At 41.2% G+C, this 23,808-nt stretch overlaps 1 protein-coding gene across 1 annotated transcript in view; it reads left to right on the top strand.

The window, feature by feature from the left end:
• Window positions 1-23,787, top strand: part of shc2 (SHC (Src homology 2 domain containing) transforming protein 2) — a 26,050-nt gene extending 2,263 nt beyond the window's left edge. The window contains 14 exon segments of the mRNA XM_079653810.1: window positions 79-585; window positions 587-862; window positions 4,632-4,702; window positions 7,589-7,649; window positions 7,841-7,960; window positions 8,469-8,522; window positions 8,697-8,748; window positions 8,839-8,965; window positions 17,181-17,361; window positions 18,956-19,049; window positions 20,113-20,283; window positions 20,390-20,724; window positions 21,143-21,294; window positions 21,642-23,787. Of these exon segments, the coding sequence (XP_079509936.1) occupies window positions 79-585; window positions 587-862; window positions 4,632-4,702; window positions 7,589-7,649; window positions 7,841-7,960; window positions 8,469-8,522; window positions 8,697-8,748; window positions 8,839-8,965; window positions 17,181-17,361; window positions 18,956-19,049; window positions 20,113-20,283; window positions 20,390-20,724; window positions 21,143-21,271 (2,178 nt within the window). The 3' untranslated portion in view covers window positions 21,272-21,294; window positions 21,642-23,787.
• Window positions 23,788-23,808: the final 21 nt, after the last annotated feature.

Below are 23,808 nucleotides of genomic sequence, written 5' to 3' on the forward strand. Positions count from 1 at the left end.
CTCACAATACACCTCTCCCCCCCCTTCCCTTCCCCCCCTTCCCCTCTCCTCCCCCCTCATCCTCTGGCATCCTCTCAGCTCCTGCTCCAGGCGTCTCCTCCGGGCATGCTCCTTAAGCCAAAGTATGGCCGCTTTCGCAACGAGTCTGTGACCTCCTCCTCCGGCGACCTGATGCACAGCTTAGCCATGAGCGGCAAAGTTGTGGCCACACCGATGGTCTCCGTCTCCGCCACCAGCCTCCCTCTGCCCCCCCTGCCTCATCTGCCTCCCCTGGATCACAGTGCCAGAGCCTCCTCCTCCTCTGGGGCCGCAGCCCTGGCCGACTCCCCTTGCCTGGACGGGGATCAGGAGGCCACCACCACCTTCTGCATGCTCATCCCCAGGATGCCCCAGTGGAAGTTCTCCAACTCGCTGCTCAGCCGCAGCCCGTCCAGCTCCAGCTCCAGCAAGGACTCGGGGAAGGCGGCTCCTTCCACAGCCTCACAGAGTTCCTCCCCACACAGGCGCAGTGTTGCGGCCTCCGCCAGTGGCCCGGTGGCCAGCCTCGCTGCGGTGCTTAACTCCTGTGACCCCGTGTGTGTCACCCCCCTGCTCCCTGCAGGCGATCCGGGGGCAGAGGGCGGTGGCAGCTGCACACTCTGCCGGTCCAGGGGGGCACGGGTTTGGGGCTATGGAGGCAATGGCGAGCCCCGGGGGTTCCAGCAACTCCAGGTCAGGAATGAGCCGCCGGACAAGGGTGGAGGGCATGTGGCTGGGGGGAGAGGACTTCCCCCAGAAGGGAAACTTCATCCACAAACCCACCCAGGGCTGGCTGCATGCTGACAACACCATTGCAGGACCAGGGGCCTCATATATAGTCAGGGTAGGTCATATGTTGTTTTTTATGCATGCACATCCACTTAAATTGTTGTACATCTAAAAACAACATATTTCATTTCTCTGCTGCTTACATATAATCAAATCAAACTTAATTTACATACCTTTCATACACAAAGGTAACTCAAAGTGCTTCACAAACCCAACACATAGACAATTTACAAATAAAACCAATACTATTTCCCCTTCCAAGGTAATAACCAGAGTAACAGCTTTGTCATTACACACATACACATATGTATTTATATATACATACACATTCATACGTACATAACTGCTCACAGGAATCAGTGGACAATATTAATGAGTCCTTTAAAGGTGTCTCTATCTGTGTGTGAAACAAAAGGACACCTCAGTGCCGGCAGCTTGTTATGCAGCACATGTGGCGAGGGGCTGGGGAATACATAATCCAGATAGATGGCTTGGTAGAGACTGCGTCAGGGCGGGGAAGATACACCTTGGAATGATGTGCACAGACTGTAGTGAGGAGCATTATTTTATGGCAGAAAGTGGATCTAACGTATGTTTTATGTGGATAGTGGTCTTTGTGCGGTTTCTGGATTGTTTACATTTATAGGAGCCTATGTTAACCATTAAATGTTATTTACAATCCGTGTGCATTGTGAATCCCAATGTTTACTGTAGTACAATTATTTGAGTAAGCTTGGATTATGTTTTTAAATTTGTTTGGCTATCATGAAACTAAACCAGGCTGCAAAAAGAAATAGTTGGTTGTCCCACTAGAGAGTAGAAGGGATATAAAGAGATATCTCTATCTGTGTGAACATGAAATGTGTTTACAAAGGGTTACCATCCCAGGCAGGCTGCTTGATGTCAATGTCAATGATCTCCCCCCCCCCCGTGCCCGCCGCCTGTTCACCTCCACCCCTCTTTACCCTGCTCTTCCCCCTCTCCTCAAAACTAATGACATGACTCTTGATTAGCCCAGTCTGGGACTCAAGCACGCTTTCTAATGCCATTATACAGGCACCATTCATTCGTATATTCAATTACATTAAGTCACAGTCATTTGCATCATGTGATTTGGATGGGGATGGGGATAGGGGGGGGGGCCTCTCCTCAGGGCTTCCCTAGATTCATAACAAGTGCTGCTTTATGTGTGATTGATATCTCAGTTGATTTGCAGACAGGTTATTGTTAAAGGGGCGCCACAATAATGTGATGTGACCAATGACCTGCACTGAAAACTCAAACGTTGACTATAAATAAATGTATGAGGTCAACAAATGGTACATATATTAAGTTTAATAGTATAATACTAAGTTATACATACTATTTTTTACTTAAACTTAATATCATTGCTTTCAACTAAACTAATACAGTTGTGTGAAATCTGTTGACATAATATATTTAATTCAAGTCAATGTTTCTCACTGTGTGTAAGCTAATGATTGAGATCAGAATCAGAACGCTTTTATTCGTCCCAAAGAGAGGAAATGCACATTTGTAACGGCAAGTAAAGAATCAAAGATAGCTTAATTAAGAAGCATGCATTAACATATTTCAGATAAAAAGTAGAAATTACACAATTTACAGTTTAGAAAATACACATCAAGTAACAGTTTTGAGATATAGCAGCCTGGTGAAAGTATACAAGGTGGAAGTATATATTGCAAAGCTATTTAGGGTTTATATATACAGTATTGCACATAAGTAGTATTGCACAACAGGGGTGTTGTAGTCTTTGTTGCATTTCACAGCAGCTGGAATGTTAAACTAGCACTCTGTGGTAAATCTATGCAGCGAGGAGCACTTGCTGTATGCATTAGTGTCAAAGTGACAGTGGATTTCTGCTGCACTGTGCCTTTTTTTAAGCAACATAGCTACCATAGCACACAGCTCTCCCTCCTCTATTTCTGTTCTCCCTGACACACAGTCACTGCTCTGCTGGGAAAGACACAAATATGATTCTTAGTATTGGTTTTCTCCTCTGCACCGTGTCTTTGTTCACACGGCGTGTCATGCTCTGGGTCTGGCCTGCATCTGCCATCTCTGACAGCCAGGATACTGCAGCACACAAAGCCCTGCAGCTGCCAGCTATCATCAGGAGAGCTATAAAAACCGACTGCTATCTTTTTATGCTGTTCTGTCACAATCTGCTGCACAATATTTACCAGCCCATTTATTCTGCATGGTAATGTTTTGGTCCTTTCATGGTGCAACGAGTACATGTTGTTGCTCTGAAATGTTCTTTGGCAACATGAGATACAATCCAAACAGGCGTGCATGTACTGAACACAATCTAATCATTCACCATCTACACTATCCAGATACGTCCAGCTGTCCTCATCCGTCCATCATGCACCCATTCATTGTAACACAACGTACGTGCTTCACCAAAGTTTTTGAACGGGGATGCTAATGTTATTAGATTTCCGAGGAATGCTTCTCGCGGTTTCCCTGTGGCAAAAGGAGTAGTGTCCAGGAGAATTGGCCCAAAGGAAGCGCGAGCAGATAGGGTGATAGAAGAAGGGATGTGTTTCATCAGCAGATGTGTGTGACAATGGAGGCATTGGCAAAGAGAAGGGAGGGGGGAAAAATAGTTAATTTACTGATGGAAGACTTCCCCTCGTCTACAAATCTTGTTAAAAAGCGCTTTAAGCTCTCTGGCTCAACGGTTGTTCTCTCGCCCTCTCTCTCTCCCTCTCTCTCTCTCTCTCTCTCTCTCTCTCTCTCTCTCTGTGTTTGTTCGTTATGCCGTGTTCTGTCTGTTGCCGTCACTAACAATCCTGGAAAGTGCACTATATACGGGAGTGACTGAGCCAAAGTACGGTTAGAGAGGATGTTAATTATGTATCACCAAATTAGCTTCACCAAGAGTTTATAAATCAATTCAAGATTTCAATTCAATAGGATTTATTGGCATGGCATGCGTTAGCCTTAGCATTTTTACAATTATCAACAACATTGAATGAAATGAACAAAATGAAAAAAAGTGAATATCAACACAAGTTATTAGAATGAAAAGATAATAAAATATGTTCTCAAACAGGTGATACATAGAATAAGGAGTCACTAGTAATAACTAATGAGAACAATAATAGTGTGATTCATTTGATGTGCTTTATGTTTTGTTTGATATTAATGAAGACAGTATAGGCCATAGTCAGAAAGTACGTTTTAATCCGTTCCTGGAAATGTATTTTCTTCTGTATAGATATTTCATGAAAACGGCAGGTAATCTGAAATAGAAATGCAAAGTCATACATGTTGCTCACCCTCCATCTTGTCATTTAAACATCACATATGCAAACTACTTTTTAATTTAAGTCCAAGACATCTTATCATGCATTGATTGAGTCCACTGAAAACACTCCCATCCCTCAGCCTCCCCCCCAGAGGCTTCAGAAGCTGCAGGTTGTGTTTGATGTGGAGCTTTTAGTGCTGCTAATCTAGTCAAGGTGCTGTTAGCACCCCAACCTGACAGCCATTAGGACGCTGCTCAGCTGCTGCTCCTCACAGAGTCCTCTGTAATGGCCTCTATGTGGATATGAGTTAGATTATGAGGCATTGTTGGGCATAGTCATGCGTACTAATAGAGTAATACTGCAGAAATGTCTTTGAAAGAAGATTTGTAATGCAATGAAATGCTGTTTTGATCAATTTGCCTCCAAATGCAACACTTGCTATAGTCTACATGTTATAGTTGGTATATTTGATCATATACATATCATATATTTACTATGCTTATTCATACATTTCGTTTAAATGTTTGTGTTTGTTACTTTTTGCAGTACATGGGCTGTATTGAAGTACTGAAGTCAATGCGCGCCCTGGACTTCAACACGCGGACGCAGGTGACAAGGTACGCTGTTAACCCTCACTATTGGTAATGATGAGTCAGGACACTCTGATCCAAGATGTATAGCGTCAACTGAAGTATCAGCCACTATGTTATTAAATTACACTGACGCTAACGATGGAGTGTCAGCACTTTCTTGAAGTAAGAGCAAGAGGAATTGTGGAGAAATGCTGTGTTTCATTAACACAATATTGAAATCCTACAAGGTCACTCAAAAATATTTCCAAGATGGTGCAGTGAAAATGAAATGCCAATGCAATCAAAAAAATCAAAACAAAGGTCACAAGGTTTTCTGCAATGGCAGCAATGTAGTGTTGTGTGTCCCATGGAGACAAATAGATCCACTCTATATGTGCTCACTGACGATACATGTATGTATAAAACTAGGCCTCAGGGTCTCAGTGTGACGGTGTCGTGTTGTTATGCCCTACATGTGATGTTATTGTTATAAAAGCCGGGCTCTTTGCAATCCTCTGCCTCATGGGAGGAGTGCACTGCCTCTCCGTCTCTCTCCCTCCTCTCTCTCCTCCACAATCGATGGGCAGTAATCGGAGCCTGCCGTGCAGCCAAGGCTTAAGTGCAGGGGGAGGAGGCTGCAGAAGATAGAGTGATGGAGATGGAGATCTATTATTGATGATGTTTACTAATGACTGTGGAAAGCTGCAGCGGCCCCCCCACGAACGCACCCTGCTGGATAATGTCTGTGGTTGAAACTTACTGAGGACGAAGGGAAGAGGGGAGTTAAAAAACAAAACAACAAAACAAACATTAGCAAAGTGAGAAACCATACTGAGCATTAGACCAAGTTTTATAGTGTAGTCATGATTGGGCCCTATTATGCACATCTTCAGGTTCAGATCAGTATGTAGTGTCTCTACATGTCTCCATGCTTTAATGTTCAAAAAGCTCTTTAATTTTCTCATACTGCCTGTGCTGCAGCACCTCTTTTCACCCTCTGTCTGAAACCAGAGCCCAGTCTGCTCTGATTGGTTATCTGGCCGGCTCTGTTGTGATTGGTCAACCGCTTAGAGATGTCCCGCCCCTTAGCCTATCACGTACAATGTGTTTGAGGGCTATCCAATAGAAGTGCGAGTGTTACATAGTGTTATGGAAGTAAACAAAGGAGTCCAATGGAGGCGTTTCAGGGGGGGAGTGTGGGAGAGAAACTCCCTCTGGAGGGAACTCAAAAACACCAAAACATTTATAACACCACAGGATTTGAAAGGACATGTATGAATGGCAGCTTTAAAACAGACTTCCAAATTATGCAGAGACGCTAACGACACACAGTTTCTGATTCCTTAGGGAGCATGGGACGGGCCATCTGTCCCACACGGCTAAAAATCAATGATTGATTTGTCTAAGTGATCTAACACATTTTTAACATTAGTAACATCATTTGCTATAAGTTATTTTTTGTTGGGTGCAATTAATAAGCAGCATTTTGGAAACAAAGCCTTTCCTTTCTCTCGCATAGCTGATTTGTACAAGTTCATTTTGTCCTTGAGAACCACAACAACACATTCAGTATGTGTCAGAATTTCACAAATGCCCTTCAGATTGAGGAAGGTGCGTTTTCCCAACAGTGCCCTCTGTGTCCGGGTGTTAAACAGCAACACCAGGGATAATGAGGCCTGGCATTTTATGGCAGGGAAGATAACGAGTCTGCAGACAAAAATAACAACAGCCCATCCCTCTCCTCCTCCTGCCTTTGCCCTCTCATCAGCATGAGTCATTGTGGTGTTTTCAAAAATCCCTGAGAAGACCTTTACTGGAGATGGGGCCCGGTATGCTGCTTTTTAAATATTTACGAGCCACTTGATAGGGGCAGCTGGGTTCTTGACTGCTGTCCTCTCTGTCCCCTGGCAGCGAGCTCCAGCTTCAAATCCACATTATGCCTCCCGACCGCCATCAGACACACGGGGGACAGAGGCTTTAAACGCCCATTAGACAGCCATCCCAGGAGTTATAGCAGCTTCACTGCAAAGTTGGAAACAAATCTGCCGAGAGAATTGCACTGTGGCAAATAAATGTGAGTTATGAAGCCATAAAGAATCGGTAGAAGGCTCTAGACATTTTATATTTGCCTCAAATTATAGTGTTTCTTCTTCGCTAATTCAACAGGAGTTTGATAAACAACCACTTTGAATGACGGTTGGTGGTAATAAGTTTAGTGCTTCTGAACAGACCTTTTTCCTGACCTTTGAACTGTGTTGGGTCTGTGACCTGTGACCTTAGCCCGAGGGAGGAACACACAGCTTCTGTTCATGTTTAACCTCAGGATTTACCATTTTTGTGTTGCACAAGTTTCTTGTAGACTGAACAATGTTTTAAAGAGGCCCTATACGCTTGTTGGGGTTTTCCCTTTCCTGTGGTGTGTCACATGGGTTTGTGTGCATGTAAATGGTCTGCAAACATTACAGATCTCTCCTATATGTGACCTGCCTGAAATGCCTCCATTGGATTCCTTTATTTACTTCCTGAACATGTAACACTCCTACTTCTATTGGCTAGTGCTTCAACCGATTGCACGTGATAGGCTAAGGGGCGGGACATCTCTAAACGGTTGACCAAACACAACAGAGCCGACCAGATAACCAATCAGAGCAGACTGGGCTCTGGTTTCAGACAGAGGGTGAAAGAGGTGCTGTAAACATATCACAGTAGAGGGGCAGAATACTAATATGAACCTGAAAAAGAACAGAACATTCAAAGCAATACATATCAGTTGTACTCCTCACATTGTTGTCACTGGATTGTTAATATGTGGGTGTACAGTTAACAAGATACAGCTGATTTGTTATTTGTAGTGTCCTTCTAGCTATTAGTTTAGTAGTCAGTGTCTCCCACTATAGTCTAACCTTTGACCTCTCTTCATTCCCTAATTAGGGAGGCCATCAACAGGCTGTGTGACACTGTGCCAGGCGGAAAAGGAGCATGGAGGAAGAAGGTTATTAGTAAACTTTAATCTTATTCTCCACGTTTTATTATACTATACTAACTAAATACTAAATTGTTTAATTTATGCTAGAACTAGATGGGTTTAAGATACTGCTGTGGACACTTAAAACTCTCTATCAGTAACTGATTCTTATGCGATATCATTTACACTGTATTCTTTTTTGGAAATTCCTCATGTAGACCACGAACAAAGCTCTCCAGACTGTGATGGGGAAGAGTAACCTGCGATTTGCCGGCATGAGTATTGCGGTCAATATTTGCATAGATGGCCTCGGTCTGCTAATCCCTACCACACGACAGGTATGATGATATAACTAGTGTGAGTATACTGATATATTCGCCCTAATATCCTGAATAAATGGCTTTGTTTCAGAATTATACAAATAAGGCTATTAACCCTAACCCTGAATCCTGAATACTTGAAACAGTCACACATTTGACTCTGTTTCGTTAATAATAGGTGTTAAAGTTGTGCTAAATGATTGCTTAGACTCATGAAATTATCAACTAAACCTTGCTCCGGAAGAATTTCAATGTTTACATGATGTTCAGAAGTATTTCCTCATTTCTAAAAACCAACATTTGGAAAATAATAATTGCATGTTTTTACACAAAACTTAAAAAGTCTTAGTGTATTGGCAAGTCTTCCTAACCTAAATCATTTGGTCCTTGGTCTGTACTTTATTGAAACTATTTTTTATTTTGGCATCACTATTGTTCCTTTCAATGTGTTTTTGTATCCCCATTTTTTAACAATGACATGTCAAAGTAGAATATTTGAAAAACCGTTATCCCTGTTCTCTCCCAGGTGATAGCGCACCATCCCATGCAGTCCATCTCCTTCGCCTCAGGAGGAGACACAGTGAGTGCAGCGTTTCACTCCCAGCTCTCCTTTACGTTGTTGTTGGACATTTTAGGCAGGCTGCACATATCTGACTGGATTCCATTTAACTGGTTTCCAATCCCATGACCATAGGAATCAATGAGGGCTTTCATTATAAACATCTAATTGAATGTATCCTCCTTTCTTTTGCAGGACACGCCTGATTATGTTGCGTATGTGGCCAAAGACCCAGTGAACCAGAGAGGTATGTCCTGGAAGGCTTCTCTGTCAGCTTCCCTGCCTGTTTCAGAACCACATTAAAAGAAAACGTGACCTCTTGTTTTGTCTCCTCCAGCGTGTCACATCCTGGAGTGCTCGGACGGTTTAGCTGAGAGTGTCATCAGCACCATCGGCCAGGCCTTCGAGCTGCAGTTCAAACATTACCTCCACAGTCCTCCCAAAACCATGATGTCTATGGAGAGGTAACGTGCCGCCCAGACACACCATGACCTCTATGAAATGATGAAAAGCCTTTTTTTTGGAGGCACTGTCCTCCAAAGTTGTGAAATAACATAAGATAAGATGGACCTTTGTTCATCCACGTGGGGAAATTCAGGAGTTAAAGCAGCAACAGAGTGGGAGTGACAAACAGGACAGTACAGATTAACACAATGTAAAAGGATGGTAAAGACATATATCATTGAATTCTTAAACAAATAAGTGCTCAGAAATAACTTAATTGCATAGACTACTATTCGAGTACTGAAGTAATATAATTTCGACAACAAAATAATTGTTTAAATTGTTTGTATGCAAATGTCCATTAAAAGTATAAAAGTCAAGTTATTTTAGGAAGATTGAATACCCTGTAGTGATGTGACGTTCGCGAACGATCCGATTCTTTTGGGATCTTCCTACTTGGTGAGAGCCGTTCTTTTTATCGTTGGTTCACTGCCTGCTATAAATCCACTCGCCTTTAAAGGAACTTTCTTTCCTGAATGCAAACTTGCCCTATAGACGATGGCATTATGCATGCTGCTTGAGTAGTAATTTGGCTGCTGAGAGATGTAGCAAGTTATACATTTTCTGTGAGTAAAAGTAGATTTCTGGCAATACAGTCAATCATTATCCTGGTGATTATTTCGCAGAAAAACCTAGTAACCCCGCCCCCTTAAAAAAAAACGGCATTATGACTCTTTAGGCGCATTCACACCGCAGTACTTTTCCCACAAAGGTTAATGAGAACTTAGTTCATCAGAACTCTTTAGTTCTGATGAACTAAGTACAGATCGCGTTCACACCGGAATAAGTCCCTGGGGCTGGATTAGGCAAATGAAGCCGCTGACGTCACTTCTTCTTCTTCTGCTTTGGGTTTACTGGCAGGCCGCAAAAACTTCACGGCGTATACTGCCGCCCAAAATCCCCGGCCGGAAGTCCCCGGTTGTTGGGGACTGGTCTTCCGAGTAAATCGCCAGAACGCCGACACCTCCTCATCTCCACCGCTCCCATGTTTTATTTTGTGTTGCCATAAGTTAGTCTCTCTGCGTTTCTGCGCTGGGCTAATGCTAATGCTAATCAAATGGTGGCTTCACAACACTTTTTTTGAGTTTTACGGGGCGTGGTTTGCAATCCGCCCAGCCAATCAGAAATATAGCTCCTTTCTCTCAAGAGAGCCGCATGAGAGTCTGCTCTCTAGCAGGGACGGAAAGGGGGTAAAAAGGTTCTCATTAACTCATTTTAATTCCGGCTCTTTTTGGTGTGAACGCGACATTTCGGAACTATATCGGAACTAAAGTGGGAAAAGTACTCCGGTGTGAACGCGGCTTTTGAAGGGAGCCGTAATTCCAGTCACTAATACGGAGAGGACGTGAAGATGGATATCGGCACGATGAATCATCTAACTTATTCAATAAAAAAGCTGTTTCCACCTCAAACATCTGAAGTCCTGTATAACAGATTCCCTTGTTATTTATCATAAGTAAACAATGATAGATAAATTATAGTTTGTTCCTGTTTTTCCTCAAAATCCATCCGATAATATTGATCCTCACAGATGAACCCTGAGGTGTGGAGGACGTCACTGCAGAGAGAGGAGGGAGTTCAGACTGTTAGTGTTTTCTATTGTGGTTTCAGATGAATGTCTTCCTGCCGCCAACAGCAGCTCTGAGGATCTATTTATATCCAACAGATTTATATAGAAACACTTCAGGATGTGGGGATGTCATCTGATCGGACTCAATCCATTTCATTTTTTTTTTTTTTTTTTTTTTTTGACAAATGTTTTTATTGTCTTTTTTCAGTTACAGTACAAAAATACAAAACAAAACACATCAATAGGCACAACAATAGGCATATAAGGCACTTGAAAAAAAAATGCAGATATTAGTGGTATAGTGCTGGTTTGATAACTAACTGTTACATTGTGTTTTCCTACGAAACGTAAAGAATGAAAAACATTTTACAAGCATCCACATGTTCATGTGGACATCAGTTGTATCCCACATACAAGTATTTCCTCAATACATATTGTGATTTGTTAACAAAACAAAAAGCAACAAAACTAAATAAAGCAAGAACAACAGACTACCAAGCTGTCACGAAATCATCCCCCTCAAGAAACTGCATAAATGAGCCCCAAATCTTTACAAATGTGTTATATTTCCCTTTAATGGCATATGTAAGCTTTTCCAATGCAAGGCATTGCAGTAGCCCCTCAATCCAAATTCGTTTGCTTGGTCTATGAACAGACTTCCATGATAGTGCAATTTTATGTTTAGCTTCAAGAAGACAGAATATGACCATCTTCTTACAGCTATTGCTAAGCGTACAGCTTGTTGGGAAACGACCAAGAATACAAAGTTTGGGACAGAGTGGAAGTTGTTCCTTAATAAAGATGGATACAATTGTGATAACCTCTTTCCAAAAATCTTGAATGAGGGTGCATTCCCAGAGGCAATGAAACAAACTACCTTTATGAATACCACACTTGACACAAGTATCTGGCGTACTGGGGTAAATGCGATGCAATAATTCTGGAGTAAAGTATGTTCTCATCAACCATTTGTACTGGAGGAGTTTAAACCTTGTATTTATTGTTTGCACCTGGCATTGGAAGCATATATCCTGCCATTCTTCTACAGTTATATCTTCATTAAGGTCTGAACACCATGCCAATCTTTTATCCTCTGAAGATTCTTTTGTTGCATCTATGATAATCTGGTAAAATTTTGAAATTAATCCAGCTGCTCCATGTTGGTTCAGGACTGTCCTTTCCAAAGAGTTTTGTGAGGGAAGATTTACAGAGTTCTGTGTCTTTGTTATGAAGCTTCTTATCTGAAGATACTTGAAAAAGTGTTTAGGCTCAATGCCAAATCTTTGCTTGATCTCCATAAAACTTAAAAGAGTATCATTCTCATACAGATCTGAAATCTTCCTGATCCCTCTGTCTGCCCATAACTTGAAACCAAGGTCATTAGTACCTGGCGTGAAATTTCTGTTCCCCCAAATAGGTGAGAATTGGGATAGTGGAGCATTTTCCCCAAGATAATTTAACACTTCGTGCCATACTATCAGTGTATTTCTAACAAAGGGGTTTGCGGTGTGCCTTTTCAAAGTGGCTAAATTTGCAGAATAAATGTAGAGGTATAAGGGACCTTTAGAAGTTGTTGTTTCCTCCATCTTTATCCAGTGCAGTGGTGACTGATGGTCAAACCAATATGAGGCTGCTCTTAGTTGGGCAGCCCAATAGTATCCTTGGAGGAAAGGGAGTTTTAACCCACCTCTTTCATACGGTAAGTACAACAGAGTCATACGCAGCCTTGGGCGTCTATTGTTCCAAATAAAATTACAAAAAAGTTTTTTCATTTTGTTAAAGAAATTATCAGGCGGAGCGAGTGGGATGGATTGGAAAAGGTACAGGAACTTAGGAAGAATATTCATCTTCAAAACATTAATACGTCCTATCATTGAGAGTGGCAAAGATTTCCATCTGTTAATAGATTCCTCTACTGACTCAATCACTGGGTTATAGTTAGTTGGTATAACGGATTCTATTGTAGGTGTGATTTTAACTCCAAGGTATGTAAAGCTGTCCGTAATATTCCTAAAAGGAGTACTTAGTGGCGGATTCAGTCTCTCAGATTTTTTCAGAAAGAGAATTGTAGATTTAGATGCATTAACCTTGTAGCCTGAGAAGCTGCCATATGTTCCTATTAAAGTTAGTAATATAGGTATAGATTGTTTCAAGTCTGTCAAAAAAATAACTATATCGTCTGCAAATAATCCTATTTTATTCTCAATATTATTAATTTTGATACCAGTTATTTGAGTGTTGCTTCTAATTGCAATCGCTAAAGGTTCGATGGCCATAACAAAAAGATGGGGAGACAAAGGACATCCCTGTCTTGTACCTCTGGACAGAGAGAACTGTTTGGATACCATATAGTTGGTCATTACTGAAGCTGTTGAGTCATGGTATAAGATTTTAATCCACTTGAGAATATATCTGCCAATTCCAAAGCGCTGCAGCACCTCAAATAGGTATTCGTGCTCGACCCTATCAAAGGCTTTCTCCGCATCAAGTCCTATCACAGCCATATCAGATGTTTCTTGTTTGGCATGTATAATATTCATTAACCTACGAATATTGTGAGAGCCTTGTCTTTCTTTAATGAAGCCATTTTGATCTTGTGCAATAATATATGGCAAGTGTTTCTCTAACCTTCTGGCAAGGACTTTGGCTATTATTTTCACATCATTATTAATCAGAGAAATGGGGCGATAGGATTCACACTTTGTAGGGGGTTTCCCTGGTTTTAATATTAATGTTATAAGTGCGTTCCGTAATGATGGCGGCAGCTCCCCCTTCTCAAGCGATTCTTCGCACATGTTCAATAACGGAACCAACAGCATGTCTTTGAAGTTTTTGTAGATTTCAATAGGAATACCGTCCGGTCCTGGGGCTTTCCCTCCTTTCATACTGTCTATGGCCTCTGACAATTCAGATGCTACGATTGGGGAGTCAAGCACCTCTTTTGCGTCCTCTGTCAGGACTGGTATTTCTATCTGATCTAGGAAGCTGTGAAGATTATGAGCTGAGGCTGGACATTCTGACATATACAATTTAGAGTAGAATTTTTGGAAAGAACTATTAATTTCTTGTGGATTAGTAATTGTTGTCCCTTCCTCTGACTTTATTTCTAAAATTGACCTTTCATTCTGCATTGATTTTAAACGCCAGGCTAGTAGTTTCCCTGCCTTCTCTCCTTGGTCGTAGAATGTCTGTTTCAGTTTCATTATGCTATTTAATGCTTTATTTGAGGACAGCTCATTATACTGTGCTCTTAGAATAGCCAGTCTCTGTCTAGTTTCTGTTGTATCATTAAGGTTAATTTCTATCTCTAGTTCTTTAATATCTTTTTCTAGCTCCAACAGCTTAAGGTTCTGTTTATTAGAGATACTGCTTGTATAGCTGATCATTTGCCCGCGTATATAGGCCTTGAATGCCTCCCACCTCGTAGATGCTGATGTTTGAGTAGTGTTCACTTTAAAGTAAATATCAGTATTGTCCCCGACAAAGGTTAAGAACTGTTTGTCATGTAACCATCGTGGGCTTAATCGCCACATTGTTAGACCCCTGGTAGCTGCTTTTACAGTGTAATTGACTAGTAGTAATGCATGATCAGAAATGACAATGCTTTTATACACTGAGTCATTAACATTGTCTATCATAGGCTTAGAAATGAGGAAGTAGTCTATGCGGGAGTAAGAGTTATGTGTAGTAGAATGACATGAATATTCCCGTCTGGAAGGATTTCTATTTCTCCATATATCACAAAGATTTAACTCACTCATAAAGTGTTGTATTGTTTTCCTACTCTGCATATGTGAGGTGTCCATACCTGATGACTTATCCAGTTTCGGATTTAGAGTACAATTGAAGTCCCCTGCCATACATATGTGGCCATGTAATGTTGATAAAGTCAGAAACAAGTTATTATAAAACTGTGCATCATCGTTGTTAGGCCCATATAGACATACTAGATTAATGTCTTGATTTAGTAAAGAGCCCTGGACGATAACAAATCTGCCTGCAGTGTCTTGTATGAAATTATAAACCCTTAATGGCACAGATGAGTGTATCAGTATTGCCACCCCTCTGGCTTGAGAGGAAAATGAGGCAGATATGACTTGACCTTGCCATCTCCTTTGTAATGGAATATATTCACTGGAAAGTAAATGAGTTTCTTGAATAAAAGCTATCTGCGTTTTGAGCTGCTTCAACCTAGACATTACTTGTTTTAATTTCACTAGCTTCCTAAGACCTCTAACGTTCCATGAAATCATATTTATTTTAGTATGACCACTCATGATGTAAACAGTAAACTAAGCTTGTGTAACCACCTTATTAACCATGCCTTATAATGAAATAAAAAGAAAAAGTGTGCCTTTAGAACAAACAAATACAACAGGAAATAACAGGGGCCTCTCCTAAAGGAGGCAACAACAAGTAGACCTAGTCTAAACCCTGTGCAGCTAACCAAGCACATCTCCCCTCCCTCCCAAGTACCGGTTCCGATTTGACTAAACTCTGATCCTCTTGAGGAGCAGCAAGCAAGCAACCAGTAGTTGTTATAACACTAAAACGAAAAGAAAAGAAAAGAAAAAGGTCGGAGCTCGTTCCGACTACATGCATATTTATATTACGAATGGTAAATACAATGTTCATTTGTGACCTTGTATCAGTCTTTGATTATTAGCCCGAGAGGACAGATAATGTCTCTATACTCCAATTTCCAAGCTCGTCATCAATCAGTCCATTTTAAAGCTTACCAGAACAGATCAATGTCGATTTCTTTCAGTCAAAGTCATCTGAAAGCCCTTCTTGGCGCGTTTCAGCTGGCGACTCTTTCTACACGTCTGGATTGGTATTCACCTTCTTCATCTTTAGGATGAATTCTTCAGCCTGGGATGGGGAAGTGAAGAAGTGCCATCTTTTGTCGTGTAGAATTCGCAGTTTTGCCGGGAACATAAATCCATATTCCTTGCGCATTTGGCGCAGACTTTGTTTCACACCATCAAAAAGTTTCCGTTGTTTCTGGACTTCAGTGGAAAAATCAGGAAAAAACATGACACGGCTATCCTCAACTGTGATGTCTCCTTTCAGACGTGCTGCTTTCATTACTCGATCTCTGTCTCGATATGTGAGGAATTTCACCAGAAGAATCCGTGGTCGGGTTTTATCCGACCCATCCTGCTCCCGGGTCTGTTGCGGCGTTTTCCCCAGTCTGTAGGCTTGCTCTATATTCAATGGCTGTCCCGTTTCAATGTCAAGCACCCTGGGAAGCCATATCATTAGGAATGTACGGGCATCTCCACTCTCCGATCCTTCGGGTAGTCCAACCAACCTCAGATTGGTGCGGCGTTGTCTGTTTTCCAGCTCTTCCATCTGTGAGATGAGCTTCTGGACTGTTCTCTGCGTAGCATTAGCTTGGGTTGCTAGCGAAGCGATCTGGTCCTCCGCTGTGCTAATGCGGGTTTCTGCCTCTGTGAGCCTTTCAGAAAATGCCCCGATAGCTTCTTTTATCTCTCGGTTGGAAGAAACCACTTCATGTAGTTGTCCAGAAAAGTCATTTCTCATGGATTGTATGGCTGCTAAGATCTGGTTCTCATCCTGGCTATAGTCCACCTGGGCTAGCATCGTGCTATCGCTAGGTGTCTGTTCGTCCGTGATGTCCTCGTGTAGAGTTCCAATTTCTGTCTTTTTATCGTCTTTCTGTCTTCTCCCTCGATTTTTCGACATTATCCGAAATAAAGCCTATATTGGCAAATGTTTTCGGTCACAAGTAGCTCGATTTGGATACTAAATATGGTAGAAATATATTAATTTCGTCGGAGCCTCGTCCCGCCCGACCTCTCAGCTGCGTGTCATAACCGGACCCCCCTCAATCCATTTCAGAACCCAGATGGCTGTTCTTAAAGACTATTAATACAATAATAATAAATAATCAACATTATTGTTTGGATCAGGGGTTTTCAAAGTCAGAGACCACTAAAAGCCCAGCCCCCTTAGTTTACTTGATACATTTGGCTAATTTCCTGAATGCCAATATGCTAATAGTTATGTAATTTGATCCCATAGAGATGATGATGAGCAAAGATAGCTTAATAGTGCTGTTTTACATAATTTCAGACAACAAAAAATAAATTAAAAGGCCATTCCCAAGGCATTTGTTCGTTTTTGACTCTGGGAAAGTGGTAAAAACAGTACAATCCCCTCCCCCCCCCCGGAAAATAACTATCTCTTTAACCAAATCAATCATATAAAAGCTTGTCTATGGGGTCTTCTTTTAAAAACTAATCTAATATTGTTTAACTTCCTGTCAAAGAGCCTCTACTCCAACAGTTTGGTGCCGTGCTTGAGAGGCTGTTTTTTTTATAGAAGCTGTGTCACTTTTGCAAAAACAATAATCAGATGTCATTCATTTGTCATTTGGATTGTCTATGGTGTCATTTCTTACCTTGTTTATTCTGTTACAACATTTATTGCATGTCTTTCAACCCTGGGAGGTTTTCCTTGTATGCTGTACAGTCTGTAAAGCCCACTGGGACAAAGGTGTAATTTGTGATATTGGGCTATATAAATAGCATTTGATTGATTGATAGAAATGTATGTTTTACACGCGTGACCTTCTTCAGGTCTGTAAGGACGGAGGAGCCGGTGTGGGCGGAGGAGGAGGACTCCTCTGAGCACAACTACTACAACAGCATCCCAGGGAAGGAGCCTCCCGTCGGGGGGGTGGTGGACTCCAGGCTGCGGTCCAGTGGATCTCTGCTGGGTCACATCCACACACAGCCTCAGAGCAAGACCGCAGCACAGGTGAGGAACACCAGGCAGGGCTTCAGAAACAACATTAGGTCAGGTCAGGTTCTGGATGCACTAATGCTACCACAGATTAAATCACAGCTACATCTGGTAATCCTCAAGCAGTGCAAGACCAAGCTTCATCTGATACAAGCTCTTTGATATCTCCGTCAAAAACTGGTGACTGATGTTTTCCTGCTCCTTCTGCTGTTTAATGTACATGCAGGGGTGGAAGGTAACAAAGTACATTTACTCATACATTTTAGAAATACTTTAGTACTTTACTTGAGTATTTCCATTTAATGCTACAGTACCTAATACTTTACTCCACTATATTTAAAAGGGAATTCATGTAATTGTACTCTACATGTATTATAATAGTTACTTTTCAGATTTTGCATTGAAAAACATGTGATCAACTTTTAACATAATCCAAAATTAAACTACTGGATTAACTGTTTAAATTTAAGGTGGAAAAAGTAAAACTATACAATAATAAAACTATGCTTGTGTACAACAGTAACATGCTGCTTGATGCAACCATGTTAACAATCTAATAATGTCACATATATAATAATATATCACATGTGGAGGACATTTTTCTGCAGAAATAGTACATTTTCTCTTGATAATACTACTGTACTTTTACTCATAATGGAGTATTTTTGACATTAATGTATTGCTACTTTTATTTAAGTAAAGGATCTGAATACTTGTTTCGCCTCTGATCATAATCCAGCAGTTTCAGATATGGTTCTGAAATGGACCTTAAGGGATAATTATCGGTACTTTAACTTGATGTCAATACTCTTTGGATACAGGGCTTTTACTTGTAACAGATTTATTTTACAATTTAGTATCCCTATTTGGAAATCAGAGTACTTCTTTGCCCTCTGTTTACATGGATTTAAATAGCAGGAGCAAGACAATAAACTCCCTCGCTGTCTTCCTGCTTGGACCGTAATTGCCGAAGATAGATGTGATTACATAAAAAGCCTCGCGTTGCCCAGCGTGAGAGAAATCATCGCTCTCTGCCGGCAAAATATGGTGACATGCTGTGGCTAATGTTTCAAGGAGAGTGCTTCAAAACTACATTATGTGGGGGACAAGAGATGAGAGAGTTGTGCATGCAGCAGGTAAAGAGAAACAAATGTATTTAGGGTAGTGATGGAAAATACGGCTCTTTGAAGGGAGCCGTTCAAAAGAGCCGTTCAAAAGAGCCGTTCTTCTTTTAAGTGGCGGTGGAGATGATTTCTTGACCCTGCTTTAAATTATATTTTGGCTTTACAAATGTTGCACTCCGCTTTATCATTGCCTATGTTTTTTTTAAGTGCATCCAAATGCTGCTGTTTTTTCGCGTTTGGCTCATTTTTTCACCCGAAAAGTAGGGGCGGGTCTTCACGGGATTCGCTTGGAGAGCAAAATCCAGCTGTTTCACTGTTCACCTAAAGGCGAGCGGATTTATGGCAGGCAGTGAACCAATGTTAAAAAGAACGGCTCTCACCAAGTACAACTCGGTTCCCTTCGTTCGTACCAAAGAGCCGTTCAAAATAATCGGATCGTACGTAACATCACTCATTTAGGGTGTGTTTCTGGTGTGTGTTTGCAGATGGGCTCACCAGCCAGGAGGGACCAGACCTCTTACCCCCCCGGGCAGCTGTGCTATGAGCTGCACTGGGACACGGAGACCACCAACAGCTCAGGTGAGACCCCCTGTGGTGCTGCACAGGTACAACATCTGGAAATAAACATGATGATGTGTACTTCTGTCACAGAAAATGTTTACTCTAGTGCACGTCCCAGTCATCACTGAACGTTGTGCCCTGAATAAAACTCACTGACCTTCTCACACAAACAAAGGACCAGTATTTGGATCCTTTTAAAATCACCCTGATAACATTATTTTTAGGATTATTAATCTGATAAAGTACTTTGTGGTTTAATCATCTTTCATAGGAGCATCAAGATTCCCTGAATTACATTTGGATAATTATGACAGTTAATCCTCCAATTGAATCAGAAGTGGTAAGTCATAATACAATTAGAATGAAGATAGCCAAGTTTAATTTATTAACAATGTATCTACCTATAAGTACAAAAACCAATTGTCAACTGTCCAATTAGATAAACCTGAAGATTATAATACAATTGTAAGACTTTTGACATAATACATAATATATAATGGTCAAGGTTTAGTGGAAAAAACTGCAATAAACACCCAGCAGCAAAAACAATTATTGTGAGCTTTCTTGCTTATTTTTTAGAAGATTATTTTGGTGTGGGTATCACATATTATAAAGTCGATCTCCTGGTACAAAAACTGCCTTCTCATGAGTGGCTTCATTCATTTGATCTATAATTATGAAAGAATCTGACGATACAATACGCATCATGATACAGGGTTAGAAATAAAAATTGCTCGATCTTAAGCAAGATGGCATGTTACATTACATTATTGCATTTAGCTGACGCTTTTATCCAAAGCGACATACAATAATCCTATTGTGATTGACTCATCCTTAATCATGCAATTAGCGATTCACATCTTCTTCAATATATGCCACACCTGGATTAATTGTCTTGGCTAATTTATGGAGTTTAAAAATAAACAGAAAATAGCATCTGACATATAACGTTTTGATTTCAACCACTAGAGGGCGCCAAAACACTAAACAAGTTTAGCACAAATCTAAATATACACATGACAGAAACAAAAACACTTATCCAAGTCAAAGATGGTGTGTTTAAGGCTCCTTTTCCCCTCAGGTCTGACATCAGACGGTTACCTGTGTGCTGACGGCCAGCCTCCAGGCAGCAGAGATTACGAGGAGCATCAGTACGTGAACACCCAGAGTCTGGAGAACCTGGAATCACTGGCCAACGGATACAGAGGGTCCAGGGTGCCCGAGAGTCCAAAGAAAGACCTCTTTGACATGAGTAAGTCCTGAGAGACAGATATAGTAAAGATAAGCACACTTCTTATTTAAAAAAAATACTGTAGAGTGACGGCATTTGTGTTTGTGAAACATTGTTGTCCTTGCAGGGCCCTTCGAGGACGCCCTGAAGCTCCACGAGGCCTGTGGTGGAGCTGTTGGAGCTGTTGGAGCTGTTGGAGCTGCAGGGGGAGGTGCGGGGGTCCTGGAGGATCAGTGGCCAAGCCCCCCCCGCCGCAGAGCCCCCGTGGCCCCCAACGAGGAGCAGCTGCGCAGGGAGACCTGGTACCACAGCCGCCTGAGCAGGAGAGACGCAGAGAAGCTGCTGGTCAGAGACGGAGACTTCCTGGTCCGGGAGAGCACCACCAACCAGGGGCAGTACGTCCTGACAGGCATGCACTGTGGCCTCCCCAAACACCTGCTGCTGGTGGACCCAGAGGGCGTGGTGAGTCAAGCAGCAAGGAAATAAACAAATAAACACACCAAAAACATGTCTGCCAGTTGGCCTGAACAAAACAACTAATTTCCTTCTTCTTCTTCTTAAACTCCCACTGTACATTCTCCATTTATATTCAATCTAATATTGAATAATCCATTTCTTGCACAATTAAGATATATATCCTGCATTATATTGTGTTACTGTAAATTTGTATTTCCACATGTATATTTTCCACATGTATATATTTTCAAACTTTTTAATACTATTTTATTTATATTTCAGAAATATTTTGGATTGATCATTTCTAGTGTTTTAATTTCTCTTATGTACATTGCCTTGTCTTTTTATGCTGCTGCAACGCAAACATTTCCCAAATTGGGATAAAAAAAAGTACTTATATCTTATCTTGCTGTCCTCATTACAGGTCCGGACAAAAGACATGTTATTTGAGAGCATCAGCCACCTCATAGCGTACCACCTGAAGAACGAGCTGCCTATCGTGGCAGCAGAGAGCGAGCTGCACCTCAAACAGGTGGTCCGGAGGAAGCTGTGAGACCTCTGGCCCTGCAGGGGATGGTAAGCAGGCAGTATATTAACCATGTGTGCAATAACTAAAAGGATTGAATGAATGGAAATGCAAAAATGTATGGGGCAGTGGATGACAAATACCATTTAGAAACTCTCTATGTTAATAAATAATTAGATGGATATAACTCCCATAAAGAAATGCATGTTTTCAATTAGCAGGTTGTTGATGATTTGTGAGGGTGAACAATTGGAACAAATGAATGTGACATAGCATTTCTGCATGCAATACAATGACAAATCATCTAGTGTCAGACATGCGACTGTTGTCTACAAGCTTAAAAAATGACTAATTGTGCAAAAAATATAACATTTTCTTTGTCTTCTATATTTCACAGCTGTTTTCAAAGGTCGCCATGCAAAAACAACATGGAAATGAATGGAATGAATAATCCCCGTATGGATATTCATCTGGAACAAAGGATGTCACTGATTTCCATGAACAGTTCTTCCAATTAGAGTGTCTCCTTTTACTTTCTCTGCCTTTTGCCCACAAGGATCAACCAAACTATCCCTCTCCTATCATAAACTCCTCAGCATGCAGCTATTAAGCTAAAACAACAGCCAGAATCTACAATCTGACAGATTTCCGACCCGAAAAATTGTCAAGCAATGTCAAAAATGTAAGAGACATTTATTTGTAGAGGACCCAACTTCGGGAAATGGAAAAAGGATTTGAGGTGACGTCTCAAAAAGCCTGTAAAAGTGAAGTGCTTCCAGTAAACCCCCGCCTATCACACACCGGACAAATCATATCACAAGAACAAAGCTGTCAATCTGCTACAGACACTGTGTACACATCTGAAGATGTCAAATGACTCACTGGGCCATTTCTATGTGAATGAAGGAAATGAAAATGCTGCGACTCTAAGAGACAATTTAATTTGAATGTAAAGAATGTTTGTTGTTACGTGTTTACAGGTCTGCAGTGCCTGACTCTGAGATGGCACAATGGAAACAAACCAAGCATGATTAAGTGCTGAATTTATTAAAAAGAAAAGCTTCATGATTGTCTGCCTTTTTAGGTTTCATTGCCGTTGCGGGAAGGATTTCTGATTCTCTATGATAACCAAGGCACCAAAACTCACTTAAAGGTCACCTATTGTGCAAAATCCACTTGTTCATGTATTTTCTACATCAACATGTGTCCCCTCTGTGGAAAGAGATTCTGAAAGTTTCAGGAAAAAAGATTCTCTCACTTTTTGTCCTGATCCATTTATATAAAAACCTGTCTGAAAATGAGCTGATCAGATTTTGGCCACTTTCTGATGTCATAACGATGTTTTGGCTTGTGTAACCGTTAGCCAATCACCAACCAAAGTAACCCCCCCCCCCCCCCCACCTTATCACCTGAATCTCCTCCTAGAGCACCATTGTGTTCTTTTTAACCAAATCTCTCTCAGAGGGGCGTGGGGAGGGGCTCCTTATTTTCATCTAAAGTAACAGACAGAGAATCAGCACTTTTGAAACTGGGCTGAAACAGAGGGGATTATGGGTAATGCCGCAATGATCTGTTTGGTGTTTGGAGCCAAACACTTCAGAGACATGTTTTGTATATATCTGAGACCTGGAATATATTGATGGAAAACAGTATCATAGGGGACCTTTAAGAAACGCATACTATCTTTGTATCGACAGTCAACTAGACATTGCCTTGAAGGTTTGATCATTTACTATAAATATCTGTCATTCGTTTGTAAGGGCTGTTCATGATTTGTCAAAGACATGCTGTATGTGTTGTGTAAGCCTTCCATCAGACTCTACGTCCTATAGGTTACAAACTCAGTATATCCATGCCTGTATTTCCACAGCTCCTCCCACTTCAGTGCCTTAATAACTGCAGAGACAGGCATTTGTGTCAGATTGTAAATAATGTGCATTTATGCTCCTAATGCAAAGTTTTCTTGCCATGCCAATGAATGACTGAACACACTTCAGGGTGATTAAGCTCTTTTACTCGTGAACAGAAATGTAAGCTGCTCTTGTTTTGGTATAAATGTTTAATACTGTCTTATCGTGTCACGACTGTTCTTGTCTTTATGTGTGGCCCTCATAATAATCCCCTCAGTGATTGATGTAAAAGAAAGGGGATTTAGACTTGAATTGAAATCTTTTATTTGTCAGGGAAATGCATTACTTTATTGATTGTCCTTATCCTAAGTCGGTGTCTTTACATGTGGATGACTTGCTTGTGTATATCTGCTCTTTGGCTGCAGTTACAATCCTCTTTTTTGCCAATTTAATACTTTAAATTCTTACTCAAGGTAATCTACCTTTTGCATTTCCCTCTGATCTTGGCTGCAGCCTCACGAATGCACAGAGAGACGAGGCTACGAGGCTTTTGGTGAGGTCCAAAAGATTACAGTGATTATTTCAGATCCCCCCTTTTGCTTTCTCAGGAATTTCTTGGATCTGTTCTTCTTTGAGTTACTTTAATGGCTTTTTTTGTCAATAAAACTGATTGAAAAGAGGGTACAATTCAAATGTGTGTGTCATGTGTGAGTT

This window comes from Notothenia rossii (assembly GCF_949606895.1).
Source record: "Notothenia rossii genome assembly, chromosome: 1".
Lineage (NCBI taxonomy): Eukaryota > Metazoa > Chordata > Actinopteri > Perciformes > Nototheniidae > Notothenia > Notothenia rossii.